This window comes from Lepidothrix coronata, unplaced genomic scaffold (assembly GCF_001604755.1).
Source record: "Lepidothrix coronata isolate B3197 unplaced genomic scaffold, Lepidothrix_coronata-1.0 Scaffold76, whole genome shotgun sequence".
NCBI classification, from domain to species: Eukaryota; Metazoa; Chordata; class Aves; order Passeriformes; family Pipridae; genus Lepidothrix; species Lepidothrix coronata.
The window spans coordinates 3,607,712-3,624,856 of NW_016690256.1; the positions used below are offsets into that span (position 1 = coordinate 3,607,712).

The following is a 17,145-nucleotide window of genomic DNA, read 5'->3' on the forward strand; positions in this document are numbered from 1 at the left end:
CGATCTGTCAGGATTCTCAGAATCAAGGTTTCTGAAATGTCAGTTTGAGGAAAAATGAAAACCAAAACTTTTCTGTTCCACTGATCATCAGACATTTTCCCAGTAAACCTGCTTTCTGGCCATGTACAACTTGGTGGGGATCATCTGAGTAGCTAATGGGTACAATTCTTCATTGAAGCTCTGTGAAGGTTTTTACCTCTCAATGATACTCTCAGTACAGTCAATAGCCAAGTGACTCAAAAGAATAGCACAAACTGCCTTAATACTTCATCAGATCATTCTGTGCCATCTCTCCTGGGATTATAGATCATTAACTTCTACAGGGAGTCAGAGGAATTCCCATCAGTAATCTTTCTTCTCATTCAGGTTTCCATTACATTCAGCACAACCCCCAGCTAGGCTCTCTTAAAAAATCCTGTCCTTAATGCTTATTAGTATCAAATGCTTAAAGATGAATGAAATATAATCAGAAAAGTGAAAGTAATAAATATATATATTTTAATAATGAGAATATTTCTGACAGCTACATTGGAAACATAAAAGCTCCTTTTCAAAGATCAGGAGAACTGTTCAGTGACAGTTTTCAGTTCTGTTGCTATTATCACTTAAATATATTTATATAACACTTCTTTATCACCATTCTCTTCTATGACATCTTTTACTGCTAAGATGAATGTCTATATATAGCCCTCTCTTAGTCAATAATTAGTTTGCAAAATCAAGAAGCTCAAGTAGCTGTGCATCAAGTCATTTCTATTTGAAAGTACCTCATTTTATGTAATTATTTTGTATAATTTAAAGGAAAAATATATTTTAAAAAGTGTCTGAGAAAACTCTGAACTTCTTCAAAACATTCAGTAACCCTTAACTATGTGCCTCCTGTCCTACTTTTTCCATAGGTAAACTTTATTGCAGTGCTTAGGAACCACATCAGCTCTTTATTACTAGCTTAAAAAAGAAACCCATTTCCAGCTATGGCTATATGTTCACAGGTACAATACAGAGGGTATCCATAGTGTCCTTTGGTTTCAGATGATTTTTAAGTAATCTAGAGTGGTGAAAATCAGACTCCACTGCTGCACTACCAGTGAATATTCTTTTTGTGATGACAGAAGCATCACAACAAGATAGGGCTGGAACTAGATAGTCTTTAAGATCCCTTCCAACAGAAACCATTCTATGATTCTATGGTAGCAAGCATTGTGAGACATCCGGTCCAGTGTCCAGCTACTGATGGCAGCTAGAAGATACTCTGGCAAAATGTAGAAAAAAGACCAGTGATTCAAAATAATGTAGGGACGGAGGATCTCACCTTCAACAGAACTTTCCTTCAGTGTATAATTTTTTTTAAAAAGAACCCAAACACCTTAATTAAAAAAGCCACTTTTAGCATTGTTTTCTTAATTTGAACAGTCTCAGGGAATCTCCCACCAGCCACCCAGCTCCTTCACAGCATGCAGGGAGTTCGTGGGCAGGGTAGTGGCAGAAAATGAGACATTGTACTCTCATACAAACAGAAATATTTCTAACATCTGATTTTGATATTTTTTGAAACATTCCTTGACATTTCCCCCTCAGATGTTAGCCATTGCCAGTGGGTGACAGCTGGCAAGTGAGCTCACTTCAAATAAGACAAAACGGTAACGCTTGTTTGCATTCCCTAACCAGTGATTGGATAAGTCCTGCATGATTGAGGGGATGGGCCTAAAATTTCAGAAAGTTCATGATATAAGTACTTTTTACATTTTCAATTTAGCCAGACCTTAAAAGTATTGCTTCCTTTTCTTCTTGCCTCCGCAGGACCCTTGCCCAGGCCACTGCCTTCTCATGCTACCCCTAAGCTGCTGACTTTACATTGTCCTTCCTCCTTTTGTTGCACCAGAACCCTCCCGGTGCTGCCTCCTACCTCTCCTTAGGCTTCTGCCATCCTGTGTCTCCTGTAATATTCTGCAGCACCCACACTGAGTTCAAGATAAACTCGGGATCGACTTACAAAGTCACAGTCGACTCCTCTCTGGCACCAGAGTACCTCACCAGTGCAATGCTGCTCACTGGTGGGGAACAAGAAGTTCTGAAGAGTAGGATGCATCTTTATAAACTTTTTAATACTGGAAAGGTTCTTGGCAAGGTCCCAAGGTCCCTTACAACCTGCTACTTTGGCCTCAGAAGATCTCAGACTGATGGCCTTTGAGTACAATATGTAGTTCTTTTCCCACACTCATTAATGACGGGTGGGAACTGCTGGAGCAAGCTTGTAGTTGTTCTTCAGCCAGGAGTGTTAAACTGTAGGAGGTTAGGGAATGCCTAACAGAAATAAAAAGATACAGTCAGATAAATTTGCTTGGGCTTACACCTCATGTCTAGCTTGCATAGATGCAATGCCAGAGAAGAAAACTCTCCCTGCCTTTAGCGTTGTACTCTAATAAACAAATCCTCTGTGATTCAAGTGATCATACCCAGAGTCTCTTACCAGTGGCAATCCTGCATCTCCTCTGTAGCTCCTTCTATTGCTGAGCATTTTTATTTTAACACCACAGTAGCCTAACAAGAATAATATGTGGAAGTGCGTTTCTCAGTTCCACTGTCAATGTTATGCATAGCAAATAGCAGCAATGTTCCAGCTGACTTACTCTGCTGTTGTCTATGAATTGGCAGCAAACTCTTTCAAAGGTTCTGGAACCCTATACAATATATTGGACTCTGTAGATGGATCACAAAAGTCAGCATAATCATGAATATACGATAATTTTACATCTCTCCAGTTCAGGCCCCCAAAAAATCAGAAATTAAATGCATCAGTGGAGTCAGAGGTTATATCCGCATCTGCAAGCAGCAGGGGTAGATCCACAAAACGAAGAACTGGTAAGAAGGACTCAACCACATCATCACACATATGTTTTGTGTTATACTTTGAAATAGTGTTAATCTGCTTTTATAAACTGAATATACATAAGATTTTTGCAGAATACTTGGTGTATTTCTGGAGAGAATCTTTCTACTTAGTTTCATCAAAAAGGCATCCTGTTTTCACACTCCAAGCCTGCTCTGTAATGCAAAATAAGTTGGGACACATGGATAGGGCTGAGGGATTAATGTAAAAAAATTCGAATGAATATTCCAACTAGTTGCATCCACTGTGCTTGCATTCATGTGGATACATAAGAAACTAAAGCATGGAAGGCCTTGAGAGGGACTGCAGTGTATCATGTCTAGTTGAAGTACTTTTCAGTCATCTCAAATTGCTGCTTCTTACAATAACCAGCTCTAGACTATGATAATATAGAGACTATTCTCAGTTAAGAACTATGTAACATACCAGAGTTTGTTCAAGAGACTAATAACATCAGTACAGAAAACTAGTAGTTTTCTAGTAGTTTGATAATGATAAAAATAATGAATATGAATGTCAAGCATAGAAGTTTTGGTAGTTGAAGAAACAAGTGGGCATACTTGCATGCTCACCTTGGATAGAGGAATATGTCACTATTTGGCTGCTTCAGCTAAAACTGAGAAACAGTAGGAAAAAAGCTACCAAAACCAGCTATTGTGCTGGAGGACCTGTTGAGATAGAAGTGCTAGGAGGAAAAAAAAAGGGACAGGGTAGAGAGGTAAGTATATCTTACCCCTTTAAAAAAAAAATTAAATTATGCTAGGACAGATATAAAAATAAACCCAAATCAAAAGGAAAGTAGGATTTATCAAAATAGCTGGTCAAGGTCAACAAACAGAGAAGTCATTCATCTTTCAGTAGAATCTCCTGAATATCTATTTTCAGTACATAGAAGTAAAAGAGGTAAGACAGAATAACACTTCCATACAAGAGTCAGAATTGTGGCTGAAATATAATTTAGGAAATATTCAGTCAATCTGAAATCCCTTCCTGGCTCTCTTAATAAGAGCAGAATGAACAGGATATTAAGAGCCTGGAGATAAATCTTCTGCAATACTGAACGAAAAATTCAGCAAAGTGAGTAAGCACATACTGACATTTTAGCACGCATTTAAGTTTCAGCATCTTCAATGAGAATCTGATATATGTCTAGGCACTCCTCTTAAAAGAGATCTGTGAATGTAGATCTATCTCACACAAAAGTCATCCTTCAATGTATGGACATGAATCTGTCCGGTAGCTGTGAAGCATCCCTAGGACTCAGGGAATATACATGCATGTGCCAATCCTGGAAGATTATGAACAAGATAGGTCTGCAATACACCTCCTGGCACCTGACAGACATATTTTAAAACCTGCTTATCCCCTCTCTTCTTCGGCTCTGTACTGCTGTGATGGGAACACTGGTACCTCCCTACTGGAAATGGGAAAAGTGTTCAAGTGTGTTAAAGTGCATTTGTGGCATTTCAGGTAGACACTACCCTGTCTTTCAAATTAAACTGCTCTGAATTATTTGCAATTTCAAGGTCAAGGATCATAAAACTGGACATCATTGAAAGGAAAAGTCCAGGACAAGGTCAACTATCAAACTCCAGGAAATCAAGCTGACAAGGAAAGCTTCTCACAGGCACAGTGAGGTCTCCTCCACTGCCTTCTTTGCAACATATGGTGTAGTAAGACATGAACACTAACTCCCTGGAACCACCTGTTAGGAGTGAGAAGACTGTAAAATTATTGCATGAAGAACAGATAAAAATGGGTGTGATGGTTCTGATGTGGTGCATTTCTCTCACTCACTTGTGTGCCCATAGGAATAGAAGTCTGTATTTGACACAAAATTAAAATTAAAAACTGTAAATCAAGAGTGTAAGCAATATTGCATTCCTATATCTTGCACTGTCATTTTGGAAGGAGCCAGTTAATAACCTGACCTGGTTATTTTAACACTTGGAGATATTTGCCTGTACTTTGAATTCCTCTGTTGTCTACTCCACTATCTATACTTTAAAACTCTCCTATTCTGAGAGTTTTTCTCCTCTGTCACCCATAATATAAACTGTCACTCCAGGATATTACTCCCTTTCCTGAGTTCAAGAACCGCATGTTAGTAGAAGCCATAATATTATGATCATGCTTAGATCCACGACTTCATGCCATGTAATTAAAAGATTTCCTAAAAAGAAACACTTTTTACTTCTTATTGACACTTTTTTTCTTGTTAACAATGGATCTGCACCCATAAATCTAGAAATATAACCCTATGTTGTCCAAAGCAAAAGTCATGTATTTAGATACGGGCTGCAGAAAAAACAGAAATGAGGAAAAGGTATTTGAAGTGAGGTGATATTCTGTACACATACTGGTGTAGCTCACGCGTGCTTGATGATGGTATCAAAGGGTAGTAATCTGACATGTGTTGAACCAGCTCAAGATAAATCAGTTCACTCATGAGTTCTTCTCATCTCTCTGAAAATGATCACTATCCCACACATCCACTTTTCATTTGAGAAGTGGTTCATACACCACCACAAGAAGATAAAACATTGACTGTGACTAACGTAATGAGCCTGAAGCACTAAAGAAAGAGGAGGGGAAAAAGTTTTGAAATTTATGATTTTTATTCTCTTACTTCCTCTTAACAGGATCTGAAAATCATGAAAGAACTTAAGTTCATCAAAGAATATCCTTTGAAAATCACGCTTACAGGCAGGAATACAAATTGGATAGTAGTCCCTAGGCCACTGGCCTACCTTTGTAGAAGGGTGGCTTGCATTTAATTTCCCCTCTGACTAACAATTCATCTTTATTAATTAGAATTTAGCACTTGAAAACAAAAGGATTTAAGTTTTTAAAGTTAAAGTAAAAAAAAAATAACTCATTCTTATAAAAAAATTCAAATTAAAAAAGCTTCTAAACTGTTAAACTCTTTATGCTATTTATATCACTAGTAGCATCGTGACACAGCAATTAAATTATAACCTTTTCACTAATAGAACATATATTTGCCTGTTTAAAACAGAAGTGAAGAAACAAAAAACTTTAGTTCAGGAAAGTCTGAAGTAACCAGAGATGGAGGCAGGCCATAGTTAGAGGAAAAGCAGAATGTAGACAAATAGTTTGTATATGTTCGACTATAACCTAGTTTGAGTTAAAGTGTATTATATGAAGCAATATATGATCTGTCATTAACTTATAGTTGAACTACATTTAGGGAGCATTAAGTCATCTATAACCTATTTCACAAAGTTTCTTCATTTTATTTAGGTTACTCTGTCACATAGAAAATCAGAAAATCATATTGTCTTCCCTAGTTTGTGGACTCTATAACTAGAATTTGATTTTTGTAGCTTAGAGGTTTTTGAGGATTAGCAAAGTTACACAGATGATTTAAAATAATTACTATCACTCTTTATATATATATATATATAACTGCTCATTTCCTACTCTATTTAGAAATAGAGGAACAGTTTTAATATCATCCAGTATTTAAGGATAGCAAAGAAAAGGACTGGGACAAAATCTGTAAGCCCCTTGTAAAATCATTATAATTGACCCAGTGATCCAAGAACCAAACTTGTTTACCCAAACCCAATAAGTTTTAAAAACATGTCATACTTTTTAATTATTTCAGTAAAATGAAAAACAACATTGGTTATACTCAAATATCAAGTCATTATGCATATGGGGAAAAATATACTCCAATCCAGCACTTTTGTTAAAAAAAAAAGTGGGATGGGATTGCATTACACAGCCAGAAAAGAAACTTCTCTGGCTAACTGCGCCACCTTATGATTTAAATTTAAATGAAAAATTAAATGATTGTCCAGTCCCAAGAAGAAAACACTTACTTAAAAGATATTTCTGTAGACTTAAAAATGGGTTCAGGAGCTTACTTTGTTTCTTTCTTACAGAGAAGTGCAGGGTTGTATACTTCACTATTGCTCTTCTGGTTAAAAACCACGTCAACAATATAAATGGAAAAAAAATATTCAATCTCGCTGGATTCAGTTTTTGTAATGACAGTATACACATTCAAATCAATAAAGCCAGGCAAATGGCAGAGTAGTGGTTTAGCAATCTTAGCACTGTTAGCTAAGTATACAATCAACTCTAAAACAAATGCTTCATAATCCGTTAGATTCTCCCACGTAAATCTATACTCATATAACCCTGGGAAATAAGAAAGATTTACTTGTGATCTCTTTTTTCCTAACATTTAAAACATACCAGCTGTAAGCCCTAATATATAGCCAACAGATCATAATTTGCACTGAAATCTCTAGTCAGACATGAAATTAAACAGCACAGATATTCAAAGGAGTTACAGCATGCATTTAAATATATTAACCACATCCTACCTTGCATCCAAACATCAACGATAAAGTGTTGTTGGTGCATGCAACTTTGCAGTGGCAAATCATTGGTGTAAAGCAGTCAGTATTTTTAACAATAGGGCACATTCCTTTAGTGCTGCAGTAGTGGCAGCCTACTGAAGGCTGAAAACAAGTAGCTAACACAGCACATGGAGTGGTAACATATGCTGCTCAACAGCTAGCTTTTCTCTTGCTGGTCAGAAGCAGCCTGCTTGAATCTCTACCTGGGTCCCATTCAGCCATCCCCTTCTTTGTTGATGAATCAACGATGCAGCATTGATCACGATTCTCAGGATTTCCCTTCCACTGGGAAATTAGTTTTCACATCGGGGAAAAAAAAAAAAAAGAAAAAAAAAGGAAAAAAAAAGAGAAATGGAAATGAGGGGGACTAGCAGGTGTGGCAGTATTAGCATGTAAAAGGATGTAAACGCCTACTCATAACAATCACATAAGATTGTCATGCTAGCTGAAGTGGGCTGAAATTATTCCATCGGAAGAAAAATACTGCAGCTCCTGATTTGGTAAAAAGCCAGTGAGTTGCTGCAATACATAGTCATAGTGTGGAGAGAAGAGAAAAAAAAAATTACTTATCTAAGAAGCCAGAATCCTCAGCCTTTATCAATATGCATTCCAGTAAGGATTCCCTTCCCAGCGCCTCCCCGTGAAAAAGAATCAAATCAGTTGTAACTCCGAAGAAGCGATGACCTTTGCTTCCCCCAAAAAATGAATCTCAGCATGAAACAAACTGTACTCAAAGCTGAAAATCCCAGATGCTGGGAGTATGCAATACGAGAAATACAAGCAACATTTATCCAATCCTGGCTTGCCACATGAGAGCTTTCTCCAGGCACAAATTTACAAATAGACAGGTTGAAGGATTGCAGGAGACACTGAATAAAGATATGAAGTTACAGAGAAAATGCTACGGCGCGAAGCTAAAAATTCAAGCCTCTTTAAACTCTGAGGCAATATAATTAATGACTCCATCTAGTAGTACTACCCTGCAACCTGCAAATGCCTTGCTGTATTCCAGAAATGCAATAATTAAAGAAGTTTGGAAGCATAACGCTGGTTTGGATTCAGTTACAGCTGTCGCTGCTCCTTCAGTTAAAGCAACACTAGCTGAAAATGCATAATAAAGCACTTGGATGAGCAAATCGCTAGCTGTGCTTTTTAAGAGGATTATTTATATCAAAAGTTGGATTAATATATCCCCCAGTTTTAGGTTTGGTCATGGCAGGCACACAAATATAAAATGAAAAGGCTATGATATAGAAAGTAAAGTGATGTCCTCAATGATTCCACAGCTGATAGCAAGGTAAGCCGAGCAGTTGTTTCATGATGCCCTGACCCTGCTCTTCTGTGACTCACTAAGCTCTGCCCATCAAATTAGAAACTCTTTCTAAAGAAATGAGAGCAGCTTGTCTCCCTGGCAATTGCAAGTGAGTTCTTAAGTCACAACTGAAACAATTTTCTGTACAGAAATATGTTATACAACAAAACAGAGAAAATGGCAAATGGAGGTCTCTGTGTGCAGCCAGATCAAGCAGTAGAGAGGGTGAATAGTATAGAATTTTTAAAAAGAGCTGCCTGAGACTGCAGACCCATACGTAGCCAACCTCTTCTATTAAGATTTTATACTTATGTAAATATAGATATGTGTGTGTGTGTTGCATGTATGCATATATCTAAACTTGAAGTAGAATTTCTTCAGTATAACTTACCTTTGCTTTGCAAAGTTCAAAAACATAAAAGAACCAGTTTCTTGAACAGCTTTGATCCTACTATTGCACCATACACTTTCTTTTTAACCAAATTCTGTGTGTGGCTAAATTTCAACTTGGTATAATATTTTCTGATTATTGTTTCTCACTCTCTATTTTTAAACTTACAGCTCACAAGAACCCAAATTCAGTAAAATTACAGTAGTTTCTAGATGGAAGTGGCAGATAGAACTGCTTTGCAGTTAGAATTACAACCCAGTTCCATTTCTGAAGATTTATTTTTTGCAAACAATAAGCTCTTTCAATCCAGTGTCCTCTATTCACTCAACTCACACTTCTTTTTTTATCAGCCTGGACATGAGCATTATATGCCATGGGAGTTCACTACGTGGATGCCCATCAGTAGCTATTCAATAATCTAAGTTTGTCTGACCTGTGAGTCCAAAGTGACATCACAGCAGCACTTCTTTTGGACTCACTGTGCTGGTTATCACCTGAAACAGTGACTGAGCCTGTTTAGAAATGTACTGTGGTGACAAACACCAGCTGTAACATTGCTGAATCTTTGATCTGTTTATTCCTAGCTTGCCTATCTTGTTATTAAGCTATATACAGATTTTCTTTCAAGTACTGTCTCTCGCATAACCAGCACTGGTGTAAATATAGAAAAGTGTAGTTTCCATGACAATACATTCCATAGTTACAGCCAGCAGCCACTATCATTAAAACATGAATCACAGTGCTACCTTAAGGTGTGCGCACACTACATCACTGGCCTTAGAAGCATTAATTTGGGATGAGGGTGACATAGCAATATTTTTAGGAGACACTACTATAAAATGCCAGAAAGCTGTGCTTTTAACTATTTTGGCTATTCTAATATCCACCTATCTTAGAGATTTCAGTGATCAGTAATTCCCAATCTGTACTAATCATTAGCATTTCTAATAGAAGAATGCATTGCATCTGTACTTCTCTATGTTTTAAACACAATGTTCTGATTGAAAACTGGATTCATAATCACACAAATTTAATTTCTAATTAATATGTATAGGGTCTAACTAAAATCACCTACACTATTTTCAAATTCAGATTTCAAAGAAGGGAAAGCCAATAAGCCAGTTAGCCTCTTGGATCTGTCTGCATTCAGCTGGCTTGTGCTCTCAAAAGGGAGCATGTTAAAATTACCGTTTTTTCCCCAGTCCCTGCCACTATTGCAGATTTTTAACCAGAACAGGTTTCACCTGTGATTTCGTTTCAGTGTTAAGATGCACCAAACACCAAGCACCAGGCACGAAACTCATCCCTTCACACCTAAACTAATAGTTGCTTTCAGATGAAAAACAGTTACCTGACCCACAGTCATTTGGGAAAATCTCAGAAAAGAAAGATTTATTCCAATGACAGATTTGAATAACTACTCATTTTGCAATTGGCCAAGATATTTATTTCCATTAAGTGACAGACACATATAGAAAAATGCCATAAGAAAACATTTTCTCAGAAATCCTTCTCTATCTTTTTTTTTTTTTTTACAACATCACTCATCACAGACACAGAAATAAATTGCTGCTTGCCAGGAAAGGCATTTAAATCACAGTCAAACTGCAAGAGCAATGGTTTTGGAAAATCTATGTTCACATTTTTGCGCTAATGGGATACGCAGAAGAAAATACATCGTGGGTGTTACTGTATGAGAAGAGAGTCCACAGATCTGCTCAGGTTTTTGAGTCCACTAGCTTTCTTTGGACTTGAATGCATTGATCCAACTACTTGATCACAGCCACTGGCTATTCAGCTGCTAAGATTTCTCCTGCTCTACCAGCCTCTCTGGAAGCTGCCAACCTTTCAGCTCCAGGTTTTCCAACAATGTCCGCCTTTCACAGTGCATTATTTTGAGGAAATGGATGAATTAACTTGGAACAACTGAGTTACACTTCAGGAAGTATTACGATCATGTTTGCAGGGTACTTCCTCACCTAATGTGTATATACACCCTCCAGCATTGGAGCTAGTTCAAATAGCAACACTTAGTCTTGCACCTACCAATATTATGTGAGAATCAAGAAGATCAATATGAGTAAAAATAAAAATAAAAGACCTAGAGAGTAACAAAGATGTTTTTAGGTATCTACCCTATTAAAATCTATTACGATTTTAAGTTTTTTAATTCTCTGTTGTTTCTATTGAGAAAACTGCTTAATTTCTGGTACTATAGTATAGATTTATGCATTTCTCCTTCCCTGTTTTCACTACTGAACTTTTTGTTCCATTGTTATACCAGTAAAAATTCCACTAACCCTTACAACATACATTAGATACCAGAAGATCATGATTATCTATAGACCCTCAGCCAATCTATATGATTGTTAACTTTCTTCTAATCTTATGTTAGAATTCAAAATCACTTTCTTTGCAGCTGTTCTCAGAAGTCCCCGAATGCTAATCAAGCCTCCTAAAAACTAAACCTGTCTCTGACAGTGATTAAAGAGAAGTTGTCTTCTCAAAGACTCGTATTAGATGAAAGAAAAAGGGAAAAGGCTTGTCACACCACAGGCAGCACATACAAAAGGAACAAGAAAATTTAAATAGAAAGCAAACTTGAAAGATCCCCCATCAAAATAGAAATGATTGTACACAACTGTCTCACATGTTCCTTAAGAACAAAACAGTCTCACACCTCTAAACCAAAGTATTTACAGCAGTTCTGTCATTTGGAGGGACCATGCTTAGGGCATTTCAAGGACCTCAGCTATGTCTACACTTTCTGTGAGCTGGTCATTTTGGGGAGTAGAATGGAGATGTCAAGCCTTTATTTTGCTGATATTTGTCTATTGGTGAGTATCAGAAGCCTGGGCTTACTTTGCCTGAAAATCCATTTCCCTTTGGAACAATTGTCATAGAATCATAGAATGGTTTCGGTTGGAAGCGATTTTTAAAGTTCAACTAGTTCAAGAGTCCTGCAATGAGCAAGGACATTTTCAACCAGACCAGGTTGCTCAAAGCCCTGTCCAACCTGGCCTTGATTGTTTCCGAGGATGGGGCATCCACCATCTCTCTGGGCAACCTGTGCCAGTGTTTCACCATACTCATTGGGAAAAAACAAAATCTTTCTTATATCTGGTCAAAATATAGTCTCTTTTAGTTTCAAACCATTACCCCTTGCCCTGTCATGACAGGCCCTGGTAAAAAGTCTGTCCCCACCTTTCTTATAGGCCCCTTTAAGTACTGAAAGGCTGCAATAGTCTCCCTGGAGCTTTCTCTTCTCCAGGCTGAACAATCCCAACTCTCTCAGCCTTTCCTCATAGGAGAGACATTTCAGCCCTCTGATCATTTTTGTGGCTCTCCTCTGGACTCGCTCCAACAGGTCCATGCCCTTCCTGCCTTCAGAATCCCAGAGCTGGATGCGGTACTCCTGGTGGTATTTCACCAGAGTGGAGTAGCTGGGGAGAATCACATCGTCAACCTTCTGGTCCTACTTGTCTTGATGCAGCCCAGGATACAGTCATACCCTCTGGCCTGTGAGCGCACATCACTGACGTCTACCCAGGGAAGACCCTACAGTCACAAGATACTGGCTCAAGAGCTCCTATTTTGTCATCTTTCCACACCTGATGCAAACCTATGTTTGAACTGGTACCAAGGGGAAATACGAGATTAAATTTTCACTTCCACTTTCAGAAATAGGAATAAGGCAACTTTTTTTTGTGTCCAAAGGCTCAAGAAGTAGATAAAGTCTGGGTCAGTCCTGCCATAAGAAGGAGAAGAATAGGGCCACTGGGGTGGAGCTGGAACAGAGAGCCCCAGGGACATCTGGGTAGAGGCAAATTTGTCACTTCTGTGAGATGCCATTGTGACTGCTGGGACCCATCTATTCCACTGTCATGAGCAGCAGCTGCCACATCTCACATGGTGGTTTATGGCAGCTGACTTGGTTTTCGCAAATCGCTATATATAGACAGGAATGAGTTGCCAGGTGGCTCCTGCGAACAGCAGACCCTGCTGGTGGAGAGTTGGTTTGCTTCACCTGGAGCTGACAAAGACATGGGAAACTCATGCAGATAGAAAGTTCTCCTCAAGCACCTTGTGCTTGATAGAGGCAGATAGATAGGCAGAGGACAGATCGGATGCTCTAAAAAACTGTATGTATCAAGAATTCAGATGTGGTAGGCAGCTTGGAGAACATTATATGACTCAATCTCTCCACCTGAAGATGGAGATAATGCCTTTCAATTAAATGCCCATATCTCTAACTATGCAATCCTATAAGCAGTGATTTTTAAGTTAATGGGAATACTCTTACAAAAAGTACTCATGTTCATAAGTGTTTACACATTCTAAAGTGCTACATTACCAGCATAGTTCACATTTGTAACTAGTGAAAAACTGTCTGAATTATTTATGAAAATGATTTTGATCTGTTAAATCATTTACAAAGTCACCAACTGCATATAGTTTTTTTAAGTAACTTCTCTAGCCAGGTAAAAAGTTAAAAGAGAAATATGAAAGAGAGGATAAAAAATACTTGAATTAAATATCAGCTGGAAGAAAAAAAGCAAGTATATTGCTGCCAGTCCTCAACAGATACAAAACAGTTCTACTTATCTGAAGATTCCTATTTATACTTTGTATTAGAATTTTTAAGGTTTTCTATGACAAATTAAAGGCCTGATCCTGCTGACTCGGAGTGGAAACATGCACACAGCATGTTCAGAAAATATATGCCCCACTTGAATGTCATTATGCAGATGTACTGATTTTTTCAAGTGATTATAGTGTAATACACATGCACCTAAATGAGCTTGAAGTGATCAATTTAGCCACTGCATGCTACAGCTCAACAAGGCCTAAGAGCTTCAGTATTTGCTGGGGCAAAAGAGGGGTTAGTCTACATGGAATTTTGTGTTAACACACTGTTGCTAGCATGAAACTATCTAGCTCAGTTATGTCAATGTGCTGAAGTTATTGCACCATGCACATATTTGTGATATGCATTGAATAGAGATATAAGCCTGGCCACCGTCCTCCACATGGTAACCAACTGTGCACGCACGTCCTTCCTGTTATGTGCAAGTGGGACTCCCTCAGTAAGAAGCAGTAGGAATTGGTAGTAATTTTCCATTTGTTTTCATGTCTCCCCTTGAATCCATTCTACTTCCATAATATTCTTTGGTGAGGAGTTCCTCTGGCCTTCCAATTATATGGCAACCTCTCTCTTTTTTTTTATTCTGAGTCTTGCTCCTGATATCGTTGTCATCTCTCTCTACAATGGAAGGAATGAGGAATAGTTAACTATTCATCTTTTCCATGCCACTTATGATTTTATAAACCAGTTCTGCACCCTCTCTAACTAGTCTCTTTTTTGTAATGAAAAGTTGTAGCCTAATAGATCTCAGTCAAAAAACAGTATAAAACCAATAGTTTTTATATATTTGAAGATGATTATTGATTATCCCACCTTGTTCTACTTAACTCTTTCAAAATTTAGCTTATACACTTAAATCCTTAATGTCCTTGATGTTTTCCTCTAAAATCTCTCCATCCCTCTCAAAGTGTGCATCCAAACTGTGACATTGCCCTGCAAAATATTCGTCCCATCTCTCACTTACAGTAATTCTCTAAATATAGTCAAAGTTTTTTACATTAGCTTTGCAATAGCCTCCCATTTTTCATTGAAACTCACTCTGGGATTCATTTCTACCCAATTCCATCCTTCTCTGCTTCCTGGCTAATCAATACACATTTGATATTCCTGCAATTGGATATCCTTTACTACATGAAACACTTTATATTTGTACTTCATGTTACTGCTTTCAGGACATTTATTTATGTGGAACTTTACACGTGCCATTCCTCTGACAATTTCTGGTCAGAGGATATGGACCTCAATAAAAAGTACTTGAAGCAACTCTTCCTGGAACTTAGACTAGCCGGAGCACAGAGTATAACATCCCCAAAAAGAGTTTCAAACAGGGAGTCCACTTTCAAGGAATGTGTCTCTAGGTACCTCTGAGAAGGTACATATACTCAAGGCCTTTAGATCACACAGAATTAAAATTCTGGAGATCATTAATGGCCCATATAGATGGGAAGTCTATGGGGACTATACCCAGTTGAAGGAAAGTAAGGAGTCTATCTTATAAGATTATACGTGAAATCCTATTATGATCTAAATAAAAGCTAGGAGACAGAAGAAATCATAAAATCAAAACCAAATAAAACTAAAAAAAATCATTACTATTACCTTGACCATTTCCTGGAAGTGTTTCATAGGGGCCTGGAATCAATTTTCAGATGTGGTTCCCATAATTGGCTTCTAGTGGAAAACCAGTATCTATACTATCATCTCTAGTAGTGAGACATTCAGACTGCTGCTGGAACCTCCAAAGAGGAACCACCGGAAACTAGCCTTCACTTCTTGTGTTATATGGTACTCCTATTTAGAGAGGAATATTAAGTATAAAGAAAAAGTGCTTGATGAAAGCAGAAGTAAAAATAAAACCGATGATGCATCACAATTCATGGGAAGGTTGGGCTTTTTGGCACTTTGGAGAAATGAATTTCTCACAATATTACTAGTACTTTGCAAGAAATTCTGATATCCTGAATGACATAATTAAACTAAACTACAATTGCAGATGGACTAAATAAATTAAATAAATAAATAAATAAATGGACTGGGCCTAAAATCAAATCCTATGCTGTAAAGTCTTACATTACTTGCTCCATATTATTGTGTTCAAGATTTGCTCTGGCTAAGGGTGCAGGCATCCTGGTTGGGAGGGCCAGACACACATTTCATGTCAGAGTTGAACCCAGGCTGACACCACGTGTGCTAGAAGCAGGAAAACACCTTAGGTTTCCTCTGTGTTGCTTTTCTTTTGCTCAGAAATTCTCCCTAACACATAGAGAAGGAAGTCCTGATTAACCAGATGTTTTAATTTTTCATTTTTCCCAATTTTTTCTATGTATAAATGTATTGATTTTCCCAGTTCCTGTTAAAAGTGAGCATTCTCTCATCAGTCAGGAAGATTGTCAGTGATTTTCCTCAGATTCTTTTAACACGAAATTCTGTGTTCATTTCTGGCAAATGCCATTATTCTCACAGATTTTAGTATTCAATGTCAGCTATGAAATTCCCATCCCATGGAAAAAACTAAAAACAAACCAAGTAAAACTCACACATAAGAGATATAGTTGTGGTCAAAGCTAAATTCTACATCAATTTTTCCATCAAAACTGTAGCAAAAACATCTGTATGACAGTATCTACTTTGGCTGGCATTTCTAACCCCACCATTCTTAGGACAGACCATGGATCTTTCCTCTGGACACACTGGAGACATTCGATCCCCCTATTTGGGGAAAAGATATTGCAGATCCTGCAATCTAACCTCTGTTAGATATATCCATCCCACATCTGGGAAATAACCATTGTCAACAAGGAAAAAAACATCAACGCCCACGATTTTCTTTTTGGAGGTGGAGCTGCCCTTGACTCCATCCCATACAGAAATTCCAACTGGCTGAAGAAAAATGTTTCTGAAAGAGTTTTTCTTCTCTCAGCAGTTCCTGTGTATCTTGCTCTGTAGCCTGACCAGTTTTTCACAGTGAGAAAGGAAAAGTGAAACCCAGAGAAAGCTGGAAGGGTGTCAGTTTTGTGTGTTTAATACTGTGGCACAGACAGCAGCTTCTCTCTGCCTCCATGGGCTGATGCCCATCACCATGGTTTTAAATACAAGCTGTAAAGATTTGCGGCTCACAAAAAAAAGATGGGGAAGAAGAGAGTTTAATCCTGGGAATCTTATCAATTCTCTCATTCATGGGAGCTTCTGAACCAGGCAGTCTCAGGCACAGCGCTCTCCCTTGATGCTCACAGTTCTGGCTTGACCCTCTCTGCTGGAGCATGTCCAGGGAGAAGTATAGGGCTAGTGGCAACAATCCTATTCTGCTTCTTCTTGGTCAGCACTGACCAATATCCCTTTACAGCACCTTTCTGTTTCTAGAATGCCCTTAAAAGCCAGGCCAGGGATTTTTCACCCTGATAGCACTGCCCAAGCTCTCTTTGTCCTGGCAGTTGGGGGGTACTAGTGGGGTGTGTTACTGTTGACTGAGCAGAACAGTCCTGTAAATTGAAGTCACTGAGGAAAAGCACACTT

At 38.1% G+C, this 17,145-nt stretch overlaps 1 protein-coding gene across 15 annotated transcripts in view; it reads right to left on the reverse strand.

The window, feature by feature from the left end:
• DLG2 (discs large MAGUK scaffold protein 2) overlaps positions 1-17,145 on the reverse strand; it is a 997,608-nt gene that overhangs the window by 624,435 nt on the left and 356,028 nt on the right. Inside the window, exon 1 of one of the 15 annotated variants that reach the window (XM_017819640.1) lies at positions 7,249-7,627. The exons of 12 other annotated variants lie outside the window; for them this stretch is intronic. In XM_017819640.1, coding sequence (XP_017675129.1) covers positions 7,249-7,350 — 102 coding nt within the window. In that variant the 5' untranslated portion in view covers positions 7,351-7,627. Of the gene's footprint in view, positions 1-7,248; positions 7,628-17,145 lie in introns of those variants that run through there. 2 more of the 15 variants (XM_017819628.1, XM_017819632.1) reach the window with 2 other exon arrangements.